The 18,720-nt window shown below is 39.0% G+C and overlaps 1 protein-coding gene across 3 annotated transcripts in view; it reads right to left on the bottom strand.

The window, feature by feature from the left end:
* LOC121954657 (protein bicaudal C homolog 1-like) overlaps window positions 1-18,720 on the bottom strand; it is a 152,660-nt gene that overhangs the window by 43,956 nt on the left and 89,984 nt on the right. For all 3 annotated transcript variants that reach the window (XM_088086245.1, XM_088086244.1, XM_042502305.2), the window contains 2 exons: window positions 10,732-10,778; window positions 683-752 (listed from right to left, as the gene is read on the bottom strand). In XM_088086245.1, coding sequence (XP_087942371.1) covers window positions 683-749 — 67 coding nt within the window. In that variant the 5' untranslated portion in view covers window positions 750-752; window positions 10,732-10,778. The remainder of the gene's footprint in view (window positions 1-682; window positions 753-10,731; window positions 10,779-18,720) is intronic.

The raw sequence follows: 18,720 nt of genomic DNA, 5'->3' as shown, positions 1-18,720 counted from the left end.
AACAGCATGGTACTTCAGTGTGTCTTCATTTACCCAAAATATTATGGTTCAGGCTGTGGGCTAGAATTTATTCACTTTGTGGAAAGTGGTTTATGTGACAGCTCCAGATCATGCACACAGCATTTTACAGAAAACTAACATTATATGAAGGATAAGACGTACAATATCTTTCTCTCCCTGACGGATACTACTACACTTTCAGGGACTTATTGTGTTTTCAAAACACTGTGGCTGTGGTCTAATTTGTTCATTCATTAATCTAATTCTTTCGTTCACGTCTCCCTTGTCCTCCTCCTGATAATGCTGAAGGAGGTGTGTGTGTAGAGCCAGCAGTCCTCTATAGCTCTGTATTGCCCTGAACTTTATATTGCCCAATTGCAGTGGTCCAATCACATGTTAAGGATTTGATATAAACCCTTCTTGTAACTTGAAAAAAACCCGTCACAGTACAGAAGCTAAGGAACCTCTAACTTTCGTTTCACTGAGACTTTCAGGAAAGTCATGAAAACTTTGATTCATTGCAAGTTAAATCCTTATTCAATATCAGAGTCATGTAGGTGCATTAATCATTCACCCAACACTCAGGGCAAAAGCAGAGAAAGGAGCACACTGATCCAATGTACCAGTAAGAATAATCTGAATATGGCATAACTCAGAAAATGAAAAGGAAAGAAATAGTCACCTTTTTTGGACTTGGCTCCGATTTTCAGTTTGGATGGCCAGGCTATCTGTGTTTGAGTCTCATCCATGATCTGGAACAGAGTGAAGAAGGGCTGACATTAGTTAATCACAGATATCAGTATTGGCATATACTGTGTTGGCAGACAAAAACAAACAAACAAAATAAAATGTTGATTCCTCAGTCATGAAAATCATGATTATATAGGTTGGTAGCAGCACATTCTGAACAAATGCTTACATTATTTTGAAGGAATTGGCAGAAGAATAACAAGTTAGCCAATATTTATATGCGGATCATAATTTTTTCATACTTCAATACAAGTATTGGAAACAAAACCTGGTATCCACTGGCCTCAAGTCTGTTTTATATTGGGACTTTGCTGAATTTCAGTGTCTTAATGTGGCTTTGGCTTAGCTTTAAGTGTAGACAACTCCTCTCTGCGTCTCCTGTACTAGCAAACACTCTGTTGACTGAAGTGAACATATGAAACAAGAATTAGCATCTAGCAGTTGCCAAAAGAAGCCTTGCACGATGGAAAGTGGGGCAGAAATGGCAAAGAAAATCCTTATAAAGTGATGGAACGCAGAGAAGTCAAAGGACCTGCGAGTCCTGTTAAAACATGTCTGATGATTTAAGCTTATATGATGTTTCCAGACATTGCTTTGTTTCTGCTCAACACCAAAATCTTCTCACTCTAACACCACCAAAAAAATTAAAACAAAACGAAAAAACATTGAGCACACTTGGCTTTAGTACATGTGAAAAATGCCAATAACAATCTATGTGAGAGCCCTTTAACAATTCTAGTCATCTTAACCACGAGCATATGTAGCATATTGTGAAAAACGCAAACTGCAGGCAGCACAAAAAAAAGTAAAGGAGCTGGTCAAGACGCTGTCAGCGTTCCAATCAGAGGAAATCTATAACCCAACCTTTTGCTCCTTTTTTCAACCTTGAGGAGGCTCACCTTGCTCGGCTTCCTGGCTACAAATCCCCAAACAAACCTCTTGAGAACTGCGTGCCATAAGGAGTGGTTGATGTTAGTGGAAAAAGAAACAAGGGGAAAAAATTGTCAAACCTTCCAGAAAATGAAAATCTGACATGCTCTCTCCTAATGGTTGTGTCCTCAATGTGCACTTTCCTTGTTTTCACAAAGGTTCTGCAGCCTTTTTGTTTGTTTTAATACTTTCCAGGGGTTTGTGTTTTTGGGGTGGACGAGATATGAATTTCTGAAAAGTTCTCAAAGCATCATCCACGTGATCGAGCACCCAAGGACTGCTTCAACCCATTACATGAGCAGCACTTAATATTCCTTGGTGGTCCAGTGCATTAAGCAATGAGCCACAAATGGGACAGAGAGTCCATTAAGAGCCATCAGTGCTCCCAGTGAAGATAAAATATTAGGCTTATTAGCACTGCTGCAGCAATCCACAACCTTCATTACATTTTTTTTCTACAAATATTTTAAAATGCTATTTTTCCTTGCCAAATAATAACAACTACAGCCTGCACTCCTGGGGGAACTGGTGCACAAATCGAAAAGGGAAGTGCTTAAATTCCTCCATATGCTCTCCTGGAAGTAGCATGGTCTGTTTGGCATCCTTTGCAACAAATTCTGACAGCTTATCCACTGCCAGTCTCACGCACCTGTAAAGCAGAGAGACAGCTTTGGAACGCCTGTTGTGTTCCTCTCTTTACTTTGCGGCTATAAACCCAGAGTCCATGATGGTTGACTGGAAGCCCTTTCAAGCCTCACTGGTTTTCTACAACATCCTATAATCACATATAAAAATGGACAGCCTAGACGAGCAACAGAATGAGGTGCTTGTGCTTTTATTCTCCCGGCAACAGAACGAGATAAAACCACCCAGTTTTAACTTTTCTTTAAAAGATACTTTGCAAATTTCCAACTAGCTTTGTAACGGAACAATGGGGGTCGTATGTGTGAATGAACTGTGGTATACTTCCCTTCATATCACCAGCACACAGATCTCCCTGCGCAAAATGGGTCAGCTCTGGGCTGCTGTTCAAACAAAAGATTGTATATTGCATTTTCATATACCCCCAACTATGCACTCAAAGACTACAGAAGTAGTTTCAGAAAGGACAGAAGCAGTTTGAGAAAGAGAACAAAAGTGGTTCAAGAGAGAGTACAAAGGCAGTTTGAGGCTGACATGCAGACGTGCAGAAGACATTTGAAAGAGAGAAAGAGGCTGTAACGGAGAGTACAGAGCCGGATTGAGAGAGAGCACATAAGTGGTTTGAGGGAGAGTGCAGAAGCAGTTTGAGAGAGAAAACAGAAACTGTTTAAGAGAGAGTACAGAAGTGGCTGGAGACAGAAAACAGAAGCTGTAAGGGTGAGTACAGAAAGAGTTCGAGAGAAAGCACAGATGCAGCTCAATAGAGAGAGCTCAGAGGCAGGTCGAGAGAGTACAGAAGAGGTTCAAGAGAGAGTACAGGAGCAGTTTAAAAGAGAGTACAGAAGTGGCCTGAGAGAAAAAACAGAAGCTGTTCAGTTAAGGACAGAAGGGGTGTGAGAGAGAGTAATGAAGTAGTTTTTGAGAAAGTACAGAAGTGGTTCGAGAGAGTACAGAAACAGTCCGAGAGAGAGTACAGAATCATCAAATGTAAAGCAAGATTCTGTTAGTGTTGCCTTTTTCTCACCTCAAATGTTTTCTGAACATATTTTTACTCAGTTTTATTGTGTATTTATGAGTGTTTGTTACCAGCCAGTCACTTTATTGTTTCCTGCCTTGAAACAGATAAGCTTGCATTACGTCACCCACCAGTGGGAGCATTATTTATCCGGTACAGTGCAATGCATTTTAGGAGTTAAAGGCTTTCTACCTCATAATCAAAAACAAAGCTAGTCCCTTTTCTCTGTCTGTCTTTGTCTGCATGTAGCAACAATTCCAAGGGCATTAGTGTCTTTCTACTGCACTGACAGCCTAGTTTTAAGAAAAGACCATCCATCCAGCAGTGAAATACTTCTTTAAGCAATATTTAAATGTATTATAGTAGGGTATTTTTTAAGTACTCTCTGCACTCTTCCTTCAAAAAGGCAAGTTTGTTTGGTCTTAAATAAAACGGAATTCTGCAATCCTCTGAAAAACTCATAAAACATACTTTTTCAAGCCAAATTATTGCAAAACACATTTTTACACATTGATGTTTTGTTGCATTCTTTCTTTTCTCTCTTAAGCTCTTGGCCCAAGTTGTTGTCAGGCATTATCATTATGATCAAGCAGCAGAGAAACACCCTTCTAGTCATGATTTTTCCTTCTTGTGGCTCTGCGTTTACTCCCAGTTTCTACTGAGTGAATCATACAACGAAAGAAATTTCAGTATAATTTTGTGCAATGATCATAAAGGAGAATTTTTTTCAGATGATCTCACTCTGCTATTTTTGTAAGGATTTCCTCTGTGGTATCATTCACGTGACTAAGTTGAAAACAGTTCCAGCTTGAGCATCCCACATGCTAATGATCCCCCATTAATGTCTTTTTACTGGAAACCTCCCCATAACTCCAGTCTGCAATATTATCACAAGTGCCGCAATAATATTATCAGTCAATTCACTTAGAATGGTTTTACACACAATTAAATTTAGGCCTGAAACCAAAAATCTGATGAGTTCTGTACTTTGGGGTTTCACACCAGCTCCAGGCTTTAATCTACAACATGACACCCTCCCACTGTCGTCTGGTAAAGGACAATAAATCACAAATACCCTGCAGCTGAATGTAAACTTTTTCTCCAGCAACTCAAGTCACGTGTTCAAGCCAACAGCTGGTTGTATGACAACAATATTAAAAGGACATTCTGTTCCCAGTGATAAGGAGAAAATCCTTTATTTTAGCCTCCACTTTCTCATTTTTCAGCTCGGTCTCCTGCGACAATGACAGATGTGTCTGGATTGTGTCAGGGAGGCGTTCAATTTAAAACCACACGTTAAAGCAATACAACACTGCTGAAGCCTCTCAGAGGTCATTGAAATTACAGTGGCAATGTGGAGGCAAACAGACAGACGAGCAGACGAGTGATTCCGAGTTCTAAAAATGTCATTAAAAAGTGCTAATTTACAATGTCCATTTCAGCCCTTTTTACCAACTATGTAGAAAACCCAGAAAAGTACAAGCTTCCGATAAAAATGACAAAAGTATCATCATACCAGAAGTAAATCCAATTATACTTTCCTAAAATTATCTAACTTTTTGGTCTATGCCTCATCAACGTTTTCTCTAAAAGAGCCTTGTTCAGAGAGACCTGTTTCCTGTCCAGTGTTGCTGTTCTTGGCAGCGTTGTGCAGATGGGACTGATTTCTGATGGACCACACACCATTTTAAAGGGTGGATGGCGTTTATTTTTATGGAGGGGCTAGCAAATACCTCTCAAATGGGTCAAGATATTTGCACAAATTAAGTTACCTATACATTTAGCGTTCCGCCCTTTCTTCTCTGCCACCACACCCTTTCTGAAATGAATAAATACATAAATGACGTTCTGATCAGTTTCATGGCACGACCCTGACATGATGATTGGTTTGGAAAGGTGTGCAGCTGGTGCGTGCATGCAGACATACGCAGAGCAGAAATCAAACAGGATATCATTAAGGCGATGTCCTGAAAGACAGCACATGTGTTCAACACACGTGACTGTGTGTGTATGGCAACGTGTGCGTACTATACTATAGCACAGCAGCAATCGACATGGCAGAGGCATGTTTCCTGGCCCATACTGCGATGGTGCAGCTGTTGATTCAGCTGGATTTTTTTTTTTGTGTGTGTGTGTGTGCTTTGGAGGGGGACACAGAGGGCTGCTGGGGTGTGTGGGCAGAGTTTAGAGACTGTCTGAGGGAACAGCGTGGACTGGAGCATCCCCAAGGGACTCAACAGTCATAAGTGAGTTCATGTTAACAATCCGAGTGCTAACTTGCAGCTATAGGCCCATTACTTCTAATACTAACATGTGCACAGGGCAACACACTTGAGTAGAGGGGCAATTCTGCATAAACATTCTACTGCTCAAATGCATTACTAATTTAACCCTTTTAAATCTGGATCGTTATCAGTTTTGTTGTGATGTGTCTGGCACATTTCACAGGCATTTAAATCTTTGAACCCTGAACAGTTTGATTTCTTTTGAAAACATGGGAACAAAGGCAATGAGGAATTTGGCAAAAAAAAAATGTCCTGCAGATAGCAAGGACACAAAAAACATAGAAATTATTAAAAAATAGGGACTTTTTTGTAGTACTTAAACTTTAGGATATAGGGGGCTTACTGGCAGAAATCACCTAAAAATAAGAACCGTTGTGATTTTGTTAGCTAGAATGAGCCATTTGTATCTACATAAGGTGCAAACTTAACACTGATGCTTTGATGCCTGTTTGTTTTGGAAAGGAAGAGACCTCTGCAGATAAATCAGCCCCCTGTAAAAAACCTCCTGAACATCTGGATCTTAAGCTGTCAGAGACAAATTTGAGCACACATCAGCAGGTGCTGGGCTAGCATTGAGCCGAACAGCATTGAAGAAACACTGATTTACAATGTGAAATTACTTCATTTAATGTTTTAACTGGTTTAAATCACCTGGTCCATTTGTTTTGGAGAGGAGACCTTAGCAGATAATTAAGCTCCCAGTAAAAACCTCTTGAACAATGAACACTGAAGGAGTTCTAACCGGGAGTTTCAGCTGGAATCTGCAATCCTCACTGCTCGATGCCATTAAATACCCCTAAATCTAACACACTACTCCTTTAAACTGCCCGAGAAACACAAACAGTTGATATGTTTTGAAGGCACTCATACTGACCTACTTATTTCAACATCTTGCAATTTTATGCCAATTGCATCTTGACAGTCTTCTGCTCTCCTATTTTCCATATGTCAGTGTAGCAAAAACTGCTTCAGTGCTATAAAGCAAAAGAAATGAATTACTCCTGGCCCCAGATCTGAGTGCACTGGCATTTACACATCACGCCTGGCATTATTTACAGACCCACAACTCCTGGGAAGAAGCGATGGAAGGGGGATCGGGGATGAACTTGCAAGAGGTTCAAAGGCATCTCTCAACTCAAATCCACTCCAAGCTCTTCTGTGGTGCACAGTTATCGTCTCAACCAGCCGAGCTCCTCGGCTCTCTCGGCTCAACTTCTGCACAGCTCTCCAAACAGCTTAGCAGTCGGTGCCATGATTTGACACTCCGACAGTTCTCGGTCCAAAACTTTCAATGCACAACAGTGGGTTGAACTGTTTGACTGACTTCAAGCAATTCATTTGCAGAAAAAAAAATCCCCTTGTTATTCCTGACTGATAACAATGACACACTAGTGGTTTAAAGAAACGGAAAGATGAAATAACATCAGGAGGGAAAACATGAGGCAGAGATATAGGACCAAAACAAAGAAAAGAGTGAGGGACATGAAGCTGGCCACATTCCCTCATGTGAGCTGCAGGGATTTGTACAAGTCTAATTTCCCAGCTGTGGCACCCTCCTGTGGTCCCACTTAGTCTGCTGTGCTCTTTTCTTTTTCATTGACTACATGAAGAGGGTGGACTGCCTGCTCTCCACTACAAAATGTTGCTCTGGACTCAAAGGAAGTCCTGCAGACAGTGAGTAAGAGGGTTTGATCAACCACAGCCACCGGGCCTGGGGAGAAAGTGCGGGGGCGGATCATTTTATGTTGCTCTCGTCAGCGGCTGAACTCTAAATCTCACTGCTGAGACAATTGCGAACTCTGACTCCCAAAGCCCAGTATGTAAAAATGTGTGCGTCAAAAAACCTTACGTGAGGGAGAGAGTTACTACGCATGTGCTTTATTAGTCTCCCTGAGCATGTGTGGTAGATGGGTGTGTACGACGGGCGAGGAAGCTGCCCAACTAAGAGTTTCCATTTTCATCAACTTCAAGGTATTTCGTACACCTCATCCATTTTCTTTCAACAATACCGTTCCACAGTCGCACAGTTTATTTTCCTGACTTTAATTGGGCATGTATGGTGATCACGCTATCAGAGCAAAACCATACAGAGTTATCCAAATGGAAATCCTACAATAAAAACATGACTTTAGCACTCCTCCTTTGCTGCTCTCCACCAGCCTGCCAACCCAAACAGCTGCACGCTAATTTCTAATTGACAATTTAACCTCTAGTAACCACCGTTTCTTTGAACGAGCTGTGACAGAATTCAAGCCAGAGACTTTAAAACCGTGACTGGCAAAGTCAAAACACCGGCAGTGTACTTTGTCAGGAAAGCTTTGCGGAGTGAGGTAGACCCCTACACTGGATATCTTTAACATTACAGTTAAATCCAGCCCCAAAGAGGTGGAGACACATATACAGTGTATCTAAAGTCCTTGTTGAGATTCCAAAAGAGGGAGAATCTTAAGGCGCCTGGTTTGCATTACTTGGGTTTTTGAAAACTGCTTTAGGGAAAGTTAAATTGCCTCCTTCTTTGACATTTAACTCAGCTTCCTAACCTCCAAAACCAAATACGGAAAATAGACAAAAGAGGAATGCTAAAACAAACCGCTGTCCATCATTTATTTCATTACAGCCCATTAACATACTATGGGGAGAGAGCTGAACATATTCAGGAAACTGGATTTTAAACAAGAATGAATCCACTCGAGATACTTAGAGAGAACCACATAATGAGATACCGGCTGTCAAAATTCAATTAGCAGTTAATGTTGATTGTTGAAAATGTGATTGCTTTCACTGTCAGAGCCGTGTGATTAGTCTTCCCTTGATTAATTTCCACACACACACACACACACACACACACACACACACACACACACTTTCACTAAAAACTTGAGGTTCAAATTAAACAAATGGAGCAGATCAGGTAATTTGTTTGCTAGTTTATTAACACATTTACCGTCACAACTAATGTTCATGGTTACTTTCCCTTATAATGAGTCTTTACAAATTGGAATTAATTATGTTAGGATTCAAGTTGGGCAACAAAGCAAAACTTTTTATTTCGGTAATTATTTCACTAATTCTGTTGAGCTTTTAGATTCTCTTAAACTTTAAATTATTTTGAATTATTATTGTGATTTGGAGCCTGAAAAATGAATTGACAAATGCAATGCAAAAATAAGCAAAAATCTCCAATTGAGAAGTGTTTATATATTTCATAAAAGATGGTTATATAATGGTTTAGAAATAGCTCTGTTTTCAGTGATGTGATTGTGTGTGTAACAACCAGTGTTCGGTTTAATGCATCACACACCTTAATAAAATAATATTACATTTGTCATGCTACTAAATTCAGTAATCACATTATAGCTACCAATCAAACAGTTACGTTGTTACTTGCATTCTGCATAATGGGTGTCAGAAAAAATAGAAAAACAAACATCAAATGTGCTGACAATAGTTACACCACCCAGTGCACCCATGGAGAAGCTCCTCAGACTGACGGTCTTGAGCTGACACAGAGGAGAAACAAACCATTTGGGAGACTCCTCCTCACAAGGTTTTACTTTAGTGATTAACGTGTCAAATAATCTGGACTAATCTATTACAAAACCATTGGCTTGGTGGGAGAGTGACACAAGTATGCGTAAGGAAAAAGAAGACAAGGGAAAAAAAATATATACATATTTTTTATCCCTTGTCTTCTTTTTGCTTTTTTTAATGTAGGCCCTGTGATATTTTTCTTGAGGTAATTAATATATTTGTATTAGGAGTTGATAGGATGGCCAGCATCTTTTGATATTGTTTCATATTAGAATTTGACGGATATTTAGATTTATAAAGGCCAATCTGATAATGATAGTTTGAAATAGGAAAGAACTGATAGCCGATTAATCAGCCGACACTTCAATGATTCATAAAGGATGAAAAGAAGAAAAAAGACGAGGTGAAAAACCTGGTGTCTGACTGGACTGTGTATAAAACACTTTCGCTTTCATTTAAAAGAGGAACGCAAGTTTTGACAATAATGATAGTTTGTAAAACATCCCATCAGTGTTGATTAACTGGCCAATGCTTTGAGGCAGTTTTAGCCTACTGCCAGTGCCATCTTGATTCTCCTATTAAGTCTTGTTTTGTGCCGATGTGTGGGCATATGTCAGGTTTAACGTTATATTATTGCAAACTTAGCTCCATAACAGTGCATCTCAGGTGATGTTGCAGAGTAACGCAAAGGTGATGTAATGAGTTGGGTTACAAATTACTCTGCAGGGATAAATTATACAAATGAATGCATTACTGTTTACAAAAGTAATGTGTAATATGTTACTTTCGTTGAGTAACAACCCCAACACTGGCAACAAGAGCATATAAAAGTTTATAATTGTCTTATTAAGACATTTTTTTATCATGATCAGTGTTTGTATCGTCCAGCTCAGGTCACGATTAGCTGTAGAAATAAAAAGGAAGCTCACCGTAGCGTCATTAATGAATGTTCAGAACTGATTTAATTGTTAGAGACATGGTGGCTTTAATAGAACATGTACTTTAAAAAACGAATCCTTGTAGTTGGAGCTTGCATAAAAGACCATTAATTAATAAAACCAACTATTTAAACTCTACAGTGACTTTTGAACACCACAAAGGGTCACACACTTGACTGCTCAATGAGCACCAGCGACACAATGTGAGCAAGTTATAATAAAAAAACCCCAATCTATTCAAGATCACTGGAGCAAATCCTTGTTTCATTGGATGTAATGAAGCTTCAGAGTATTAACTAATTAAATCAGCCACAAAGAAAAGTCAGTGAGGCGGCGCTGGCCGGAGCGAGCCTGCTTTTAACCTCTCTGTCATTTCAAACTGGAGAGATGGTCTGGTTTGTTATGGTATATTATGTAAGTGAGAAAGGCCCGGTGTTGTGTCAGCTGTGTTATAGGATCAGAGCCCTGGAGCGATTCGACGTCAGTGTTGTTCCGTTGTTTTTGTTTGTTTTGATTTGTAATTGCGAGTGACTGGAGGAGCACCTGACATCTGCTCACTTAGCCAGGAGAGAAGCACAGCTCAGTGGACTTGAACGCAACCCAAAGACAAACACTATCCAAGCGCAGACTACACACTCACCTTCTGAAAGAAATCCTCCCCGCCGTTGACTCTCCCCTCCGTGGCAGCTAGAGTGAGACAGAGAAAGAGAAAAATAAATTCAGAAAACCACCGAGGTCAGTTTTTTTTTTTTTACACACAAGGTCACCTTAACACAGCCAAATCACACACAGATTATCCAGTCTCCCTGAAACGTTACGGTATCTTCACTCGGAGCAGTGTTTATGGTGGATCTCCATCTCTTTGGATATTGTGTTTGGCACAGCTTCTGCGCATATGCAGGAATAGAGGAAAATGTTCCGAGTAATTTTATATAATCCTGGCGATTGGTTGCAGCTTCCGTGTAACAAATTGATGGATACAGTGAAAATATTTGGGCATTTTACAGTAGCTGTTAATGGAATATTTCATGCCGTACTGGTGTCTGTTCTCACTTCTTAAAAAGGCTTTCACACTTTTGAAATTCATCCGTCAGCGTCCTGTACACTTTTTCCTTTGGGGTCTACATTATATGAAAACTTGGCCACCCAAATTCACCTGTAAACAAAACAAGCACTTAGGATTGCCCTGGGATTTTAAAGTAAATTTAAAGGTGAACAATGCCAAGAAACCCCGTCAGCTGATACAGCAAGCCGGACAGAAACTCAGCAGCAACCACCAAATCAAATCGGGCCTGTAGTCGCTCCAACACATCTGCAAGTCCTTCGAACTGTGGCTGCTCTGTTGATGCAAAATACATATCTGCTCTCCAAGGAGAATTCTCATGTTCCTCTGTCATTTGGGAGCGCAAGGAAGGTTTAATGATGCATTACAGGCAGCGTTAGTGAATCTGTTGCTGTCTGTGCAAATCTGGGTCAGGAGCAGCAGCGGAGTCGATGCGGGTTATACAGTTCAGGCGTAAATGTTGGCCTCAAGAACGATGTTATGATTAAAACAAAACCAAAGATCTGCTTTGTTTCATCTGCAGGACACAACGCTTTTACGTCAGAATGAAAGGTTGTCAAATTTAAAAGAGATAAAGGAGTTTTAATTTCTGGACGGAGCACATTAGTGTTGGCGTGATGAGCCAATCAATCAACAGGAAACTAGATCAGGGATATTTTTCAAAACTGATGAACTGTTTTAGTTGTTTCTCAAGCAAAAAAGAAAGAAAGAAAGAAAGAAAGAAAGAAAAACAAGTTCTCTTGTTCCAGCTTTGCAACTTTTGGGATCTGCTGAGTCTCTTGGTCTTATTTAATAAGAAATATAATATTTTTATGTTTTGGACTGATGATAAGGCAACAAAAAACGATTTGAAGACATCTCGGAGGGTTTTGGGAAATTAAGATGGGTATTTGTTCATGCTTTCTGATATTTGGGTGATTAACCCTTTGAAACCTAGAGCGACATCACTTTTCTTGTGCTGCTTTCAGATGCCTTTCACAAGTATTTAAACCTTTGACTCCTGAGCAAATTGGTGTGATTTCTTTCAAAAACACGGAAAAAAGGCAATGAACAACTTGGCAAGAAATGTCCCGAAAATTGCGAAAAATGATAAGATTGAGAAAATTATTTTTTAAAAAGCTAGGGAAAAATGTCTATGGAAAAAAGCTAGGGAAATTTCTAATTATTATAATTACTTAATGTTAGTTACATTTTTTAAATTATGAAAAAAAACCCATTTTTGTATGTTTTTTTTAAACTATTTTGAGGTAATTTTCTTGTACTTTTTTACTAATTTCTTGATTACCAGAAACCTTTAACTTGTGTTTGCAGGTCAGGATCTGGATTAATTAATGCATATGTTTGCGGGATAGGTGGGCCAGGTTGGCTACCATAACAGGCCAGGTTGGATGTCAGGGTTTACAAAAACCCTTACACCACTAGTCCATGGCGAATGAAGAATCCAAAATACTGAGAAAGTTCTTGATGAACTGGACAGCAACAGCAATCGAAGTCTCATTTATCCACTTGTGTGCTCAACACGTCCCAAACACATGCATTCCACTACAACCTTCCTATTTAAAAACACATATAAAATTTGCGCCGTGGTAAGGAGTGCGTTTGAACTCTGTGCATTCCACTGAGCAGAGTTCAAACGCAGCAGTGCTTCTCGTCTGTGCGTGAGGCTGTTTATGCGGAAGCGGGAGGGTGGGGGGAAGTATTTCTTTAACCAACAATGAAAATAGTTGTAAGTTGCAGCCCCATGTGATATACTTCAAAAGAATTAACCTTGTTATGAGTTAGAAACATTTTTTTTAGTTTATTTTGTATACTATGAACATGTATATTGGGAGGGAAAATGATTTTTTTTTTTGGAACAGAGAAAGAGGAATCTCCTCATCAGTTCTCTTGTTTGACTAAATGATAAAGTTTTCTCTTCCAAGCTGAAGGTACATGGATGTACATATATGTTTGAAAATATGTTACAGTGTATTATACTGTAACAAATCTTCAAACATATAAAATCTGCTCCTCTTACAGGTGTTTAATGTCTGCAGTGCACACAGTGCTACATGATGTGAAACCTGGGTGTGAGAGACATTGTTATGGCTTCACCCCTCAACACCACATTTCAAAGCACTAATACGGAAAATGAAAAACCTCTCACCAAACACAATTTCATTTTCCACCAGACCCGACATTATGGCCTTCGGCGATGCACTAATGCCAACATCATGAGCATTTAACACATGCTTGTACTTACGCAGGCGGCCAAGTAAACAAATGCAGACCACAGTTTATGAAGACATGGAGACTGGTCTGCCTTGGCCTTAATGGGTGAGTCGATTTAAGATGAAATTCGTTTACATGAAACACTCAACACCCCCTTACACTGATAACAAATGAATAAACAATACAAACAGATGGCCAATGTAGGACAATTGGTATTTTTTCTTTTTGAGATGTAATTTCTGAGAGCGCGTCATGTCCCTAAAATCTGGACAACCTGAACTAAGAGGATATGTAAGTCAATAAACCTCAATAATTTAAAATATTGAAACTGTTTCATTAAAAGAAATAACACAAAAATCATCCGTTTTCCTCCCACAATTTTACAACCCCCCCCCCCAAAAAAACATGCTGATCTAAAACATTTTGAAATATTTTAACATAAACAAAATATTGTTAAGACTTCAGAAATTACTTGAACTATGTTCATCATTTAGTATGAGCAGAGTGCAAAGACGTTCTGACAGATTCATCATTCATTTCTTTGGCACCACTACTTGTTTTGCTTGGTTTTTCTACATTCATAACAAAGCACAACGACATAATTACGAGCATACAGCACAATAACACTGACAACAGAAACCCTTAGCTTTCTGCTGCAAAAAGAATTAATGCTCCAACTACTGTGGTTATTCTTTTAGATCTGTTTAAACAGGATCATGCAAATAATGATGTCCCACGGCCATCGGCGGGATATTGGCTTCTAAAGGGTTAAACAAGACAATGTCCAATACAATACTTAACCTACAAAGTAAAGTAAAGAAACAAACTGCCAGTCACTTCAGCCACGACACATCCAGTAATGCCGACATTTCAAACACATTACCTGCTTTGTAAACACTATCCTCCAAAGGAAATTCCAACTGCAGTGATTCCCACTGAAGGGGAACATTAGCAGATGGAAGTGTCAGATGGGAAATAACAAAGTTGCTAAAGCAATGTCGAATGCTTCCTTAGCTGCTTCAAGTACATCAGACTTTTGTTACGTAGCAGTAATTTTACGGGGTGGCTGGTGCTCACAGTGACGCGCTCGGTGTACAGCCAAATACTAATAAATAAATAGTGATCACAGTGGAAATGGCATGCAGCCCGCATTAAACACTGACGGGCCTGAATTTAGCAAACAAATTTAACAAAGCTGAAACTATTCTTCTTTTACTTTAGTCAAGAGACAACATTTTACAGTTTTGATAACTGATTGGTTGTATTAACAGATAAAGTACCAGTACTCATTGGTCACAGTTTCAAACATTTGTTTCATAGACTTTGTTTTTTTGGACTGTATAACAGAGTTTTAATGATTTTTAATATTTGGAACTGGAGCTGTGGGAAGTGGAAGGACATGTGTCATTACTTATGTTTTAAGGATAAATGACTATGCAAAAAATTATCAACAGAACGACTGACATTGAAAATGACAGCCCTAATTACGGCTTGAGACAATCTGTGCTGCGTTTACACAAAAGCAAATATGTTTGGTTATCTCAGCAATGGTAAGTATCAGTGTTTACATCCAATATTTAGTTTAGATAACATCCAGCTCTGAGGTAAAAAGAACAGCTCTGACTGAAGTGCTCAGTTCTTAGGTGGCCTGACATTATCAAAGTTTATGAAAGACGCTGTTACAAGCGTTTCCTGTAAGAACTAAGACAAACAAAAAGGAGTGCAGGCAGAGACATCCAACAGACATTTCATCTCTTGTTATCTAGCAGAGCAGGTCAGGTTTTTCCTATTTGTTATTATTTTATCAACTAAACAAAAGTAAATACCAAAGGTAAAGTCTGTCAGTGGCAAACTAATGAGAGATATAAAACATGGTAAGCCAATTAAAATGCCACTGGAAACATGTTACAATACTTTCTTCAGTGATGACTGTGTACTTTGGTTTCTTATGATCAAGCAGTATATCCCATTATTCCCTTTACTTAACTGTTTTTGATTTACTGGATATGTAAGAGAGGTCTCATTATTCACAGAAATAATAATTACTGAGAGAAAGAAAGAAAAAAATGCTTTGCTGAATGTCTGCCTGAGTTGTGAGGGTGCTGTCAGCTAAAAAGTAAACATATGTGACAGGAGCTGCAACAATCCACTGTGTAGTTGTCAAGTATTAGAATAATCGCCAAATAATTTGATAGATGATAAATTGGACTGGACATTTTTTCTAAAAAAAAAAAAAAAAAGTCTAGATTCTCTGATTCAAGCCTCATAAATGTGAATATTTTCTGTTTTTTTCAATCCTCTATGACAGTAAACTGAATATCTTTGGGTTGTGGCTAAAATATATTTGAGAATGTGATCTTGGACTTTGGGAAACACTCATTTACAATATCTTCTGACGTTTCATTCATTTTGGAGACCAAACAACTAATTAATTTAATCAAGAAAATTATCAGCAGATTTTTCAACACTGAAAATAATCATTCGTTTCAGGCCAGGATGTGACTAAAACATCAACTATGGCCCGTAACTACACAAGAAACACAACCAAATATTTCAATATTTCAATAATTGTTCTGCCAAATTCCATTTCAGCTGCACTAAAATAAGCTTTTATCAATGAAAATTACATGAATTACATGCAACTTGCTGTTCTCCTGAACACATGCACATACAAAGATGCATTACTGATTTTTTGCACATCTCCTTAAGAATTTTAATTTAACATCGGCCCCTAGTGAGAGATGCAAGAGAGTCAGATACATGTGCACATGCCAAACAGCGGCTTTTTCCTGTTTACTCCATCAGCTTATGAAGACAACTGATGAACTGAAACAGCACACAAACTTTAAAACTTTGTTTGCGGATGTATTATGCCTGCAGTGTTGGATTGAAAGTCTAAACTCTGATGTCAGAGTCTAACAGTAAGATCAAATGACATAATCTATAAGACAATTAAAAACAAACAAACAAACAAACAAACACCAAATACACTGGGTTTGGCTTTTAACCTCGCAACAACCAAAGATCAACACAAACAACTGCGACAGCATTTTTGGCATGTGAGCACAGTAAGTCAAAAGCAATCTGATACAGAACTTGAGTGAAAACATGAGCCATGTGCTGAGAGCAAAACATCCTGTTGGCACATGTGTGGTGTGTAAACCGGCCGTGGGAGAGCCCCGAGCACAGACAGGAGGGGAGCAGCACCGTGTCCTCTGAGCCCTGGGATTTATTACAATATGAAAGCTGAAGTCTCATCCTATTCAGCACCTACTCTAAATCGGCACTGTGCTATAGGTTTTTTAAAAAGGTTGTGACTCAGCTTTCTAAATATGCATGAATGACAACATTTTTAACCTGAATCCTGCTAATTTGCCACAAGTCAAACTGCTACTGGAGGCATTCATAGCTTCTTGGGGAGCTTCTTACAGCAAACAAGCTTGTCTTGTGTTCATTATTCTCCATTTTCATAATGGCATCATCGGAGCTACACATGTTGTTGTAAGATTAATTACAGAAACTACTGCAAGGATTTCATAGATTCACATAACAAACATTAAACATTGTGGCGGAAGACTACAAGTTTTAAAAATGAAAAAATCTGACGGTCCAGATTTAAAGCGAAGTGAGTATACCAGACCTCTGCAGCCTGTTCCTTATTTCTACTTGATACTAACAGCTCAAGGCTACATTAGCTTCTACTAGCGTAACACACTTGAATCATTGCTAAACTGCTAGGGGTTGAGTTGCATTGTGGGTAATGAAGGCACAAGGTTTTGACAAGGAAGAAGAATGTGTGGAATGAAAAATGATGATATTTCTGGTTCTTTTAATCTATTTTGATCCTTTTTTCTTTGAACTGACAATCGTGAGAATAACAATTTCATTAGGGCTGGACCCAAATTTTCAGGTATTTATTGGGTAGGTATTCAGTTTTCAATTTAGGATATTCTTCTTTTTCCCAGCGGATGAATGTCATTTCAGAGTTTGTGATTTTGAGCCTCTCACACACACAAAGACACAAATAATTATTTTACCCATTACCCATATCAACTGAGTCGAGACATTTCTGTGTCTGTGTGTCCAGCACCGCAACACAAATACAGGAGCCCCTCAGCAGCTAGTGGAGCCATTTCCTGCAGCACAGAGCAGGAGAATTTTAACATTTTCCATAATGAGGACAATTATCATTTCAGATGCACAACAAAATTTAACAGACTAATTTCAAACACTGGACGCAGATTGTTGTACTGCATAACCGTGAGGGTTTTTTTTCTAACATTAAAAACTGTAAAGTGTCACAACTGCTGTCAAGCAACTGAAGGCACATTGGTGATATTGATATTTGATGCTCCATGTTCAAATAAACTTCAAACCAAACAACATCGGGCTCTCTCTCATGTAACAGTCTGTGGCGCACTGTCTCTTTTCTCCTGACACAGAAAACTGTCAGGATGAAAATTTGTTGCTCTCTAGCTCCCTAACAGTGAAGCGCACGATCTCTCTGTGGGGCGCAAGGTGTCGGCACGGTGTGCTATAACTTCAGTAACAGTCTTGCGGTCATCTATGGCGTGTGGAGTTAGGGATCAGATTGGGACATTCCTAGTCAAAGAAAATAACCCCCTTCTCAAACAGAAAACTGCCAACATGAGCATGATGTGACTGAATCGTTTCGTGAAAACAAAACAGTAGATCAACCCGATTATTATCACATATTAAGTGTCACGATGGTTTTGCATTTTTTAATCTACCGACCACAAGTTGCATGTATATTTTGTTCTCTGCTGACTGTTTTGTCGAGTTTTATTGTTGCATTCAAGACCAACATCTGAGATATAAAAGTCAGCTGCTGACTGGCAACCGTTTCAATGCAGGAAACCACCAAATTCAAATATGTTAGCTTTCAAATTCACATTCTATTCTGCACAACATTCGTGTTTGCTTGTTTGTCTTCTACATTTGATTTGCCAACAACTAAAGATCTTTTACATTTGCCTCTGTGCCTTTTCTCAAATAATTGACAGGCATTTTGCCACAAAAATGCATCGCTCATGCCTCATTACTTAGATGACCGAGAAACCTATTATTTGTCTGCCAACGGAAAAACCCAATTTAAATTATAGGCTTTCCTCGAGATTGAACGCTTGGACAGGAATTGAGGAGAACATCTCTCATTTAACATATACTTTTCAGCATTTAGTAGCTCTGATTAATATCAAAGAGACTTGGTTTCATTTGTTTCTCTAGTGCTACGGTGGCCTAATGGTGTTTTTCTTCTGCCCAGGTTACACAAGGACAATGCAGCACTCCTCCCTTCCAGCTTGTAAAGGCATCAAAGCTGAAAAATGACACAAG

This window comes from Plectropomus leopardus, chromosome 13 (genome assembly GCF_026936395.1).
Source record: "Plectropomus leopardus strain MGB_pleo_1.0 chromosome 13, ASM2693639v1, whole genome shotgun sequence".
Taxonomy (NCBI): domain Eukaryota; kingdom Metazoa; phylum Chordata; class Actinopteri; order Perciformes; family Serranidae; genus Plectropomus; species Plectropomus leopardus.
This window is presented reverse-complemented; position numbering and strand designations above follow the sequence as displayed.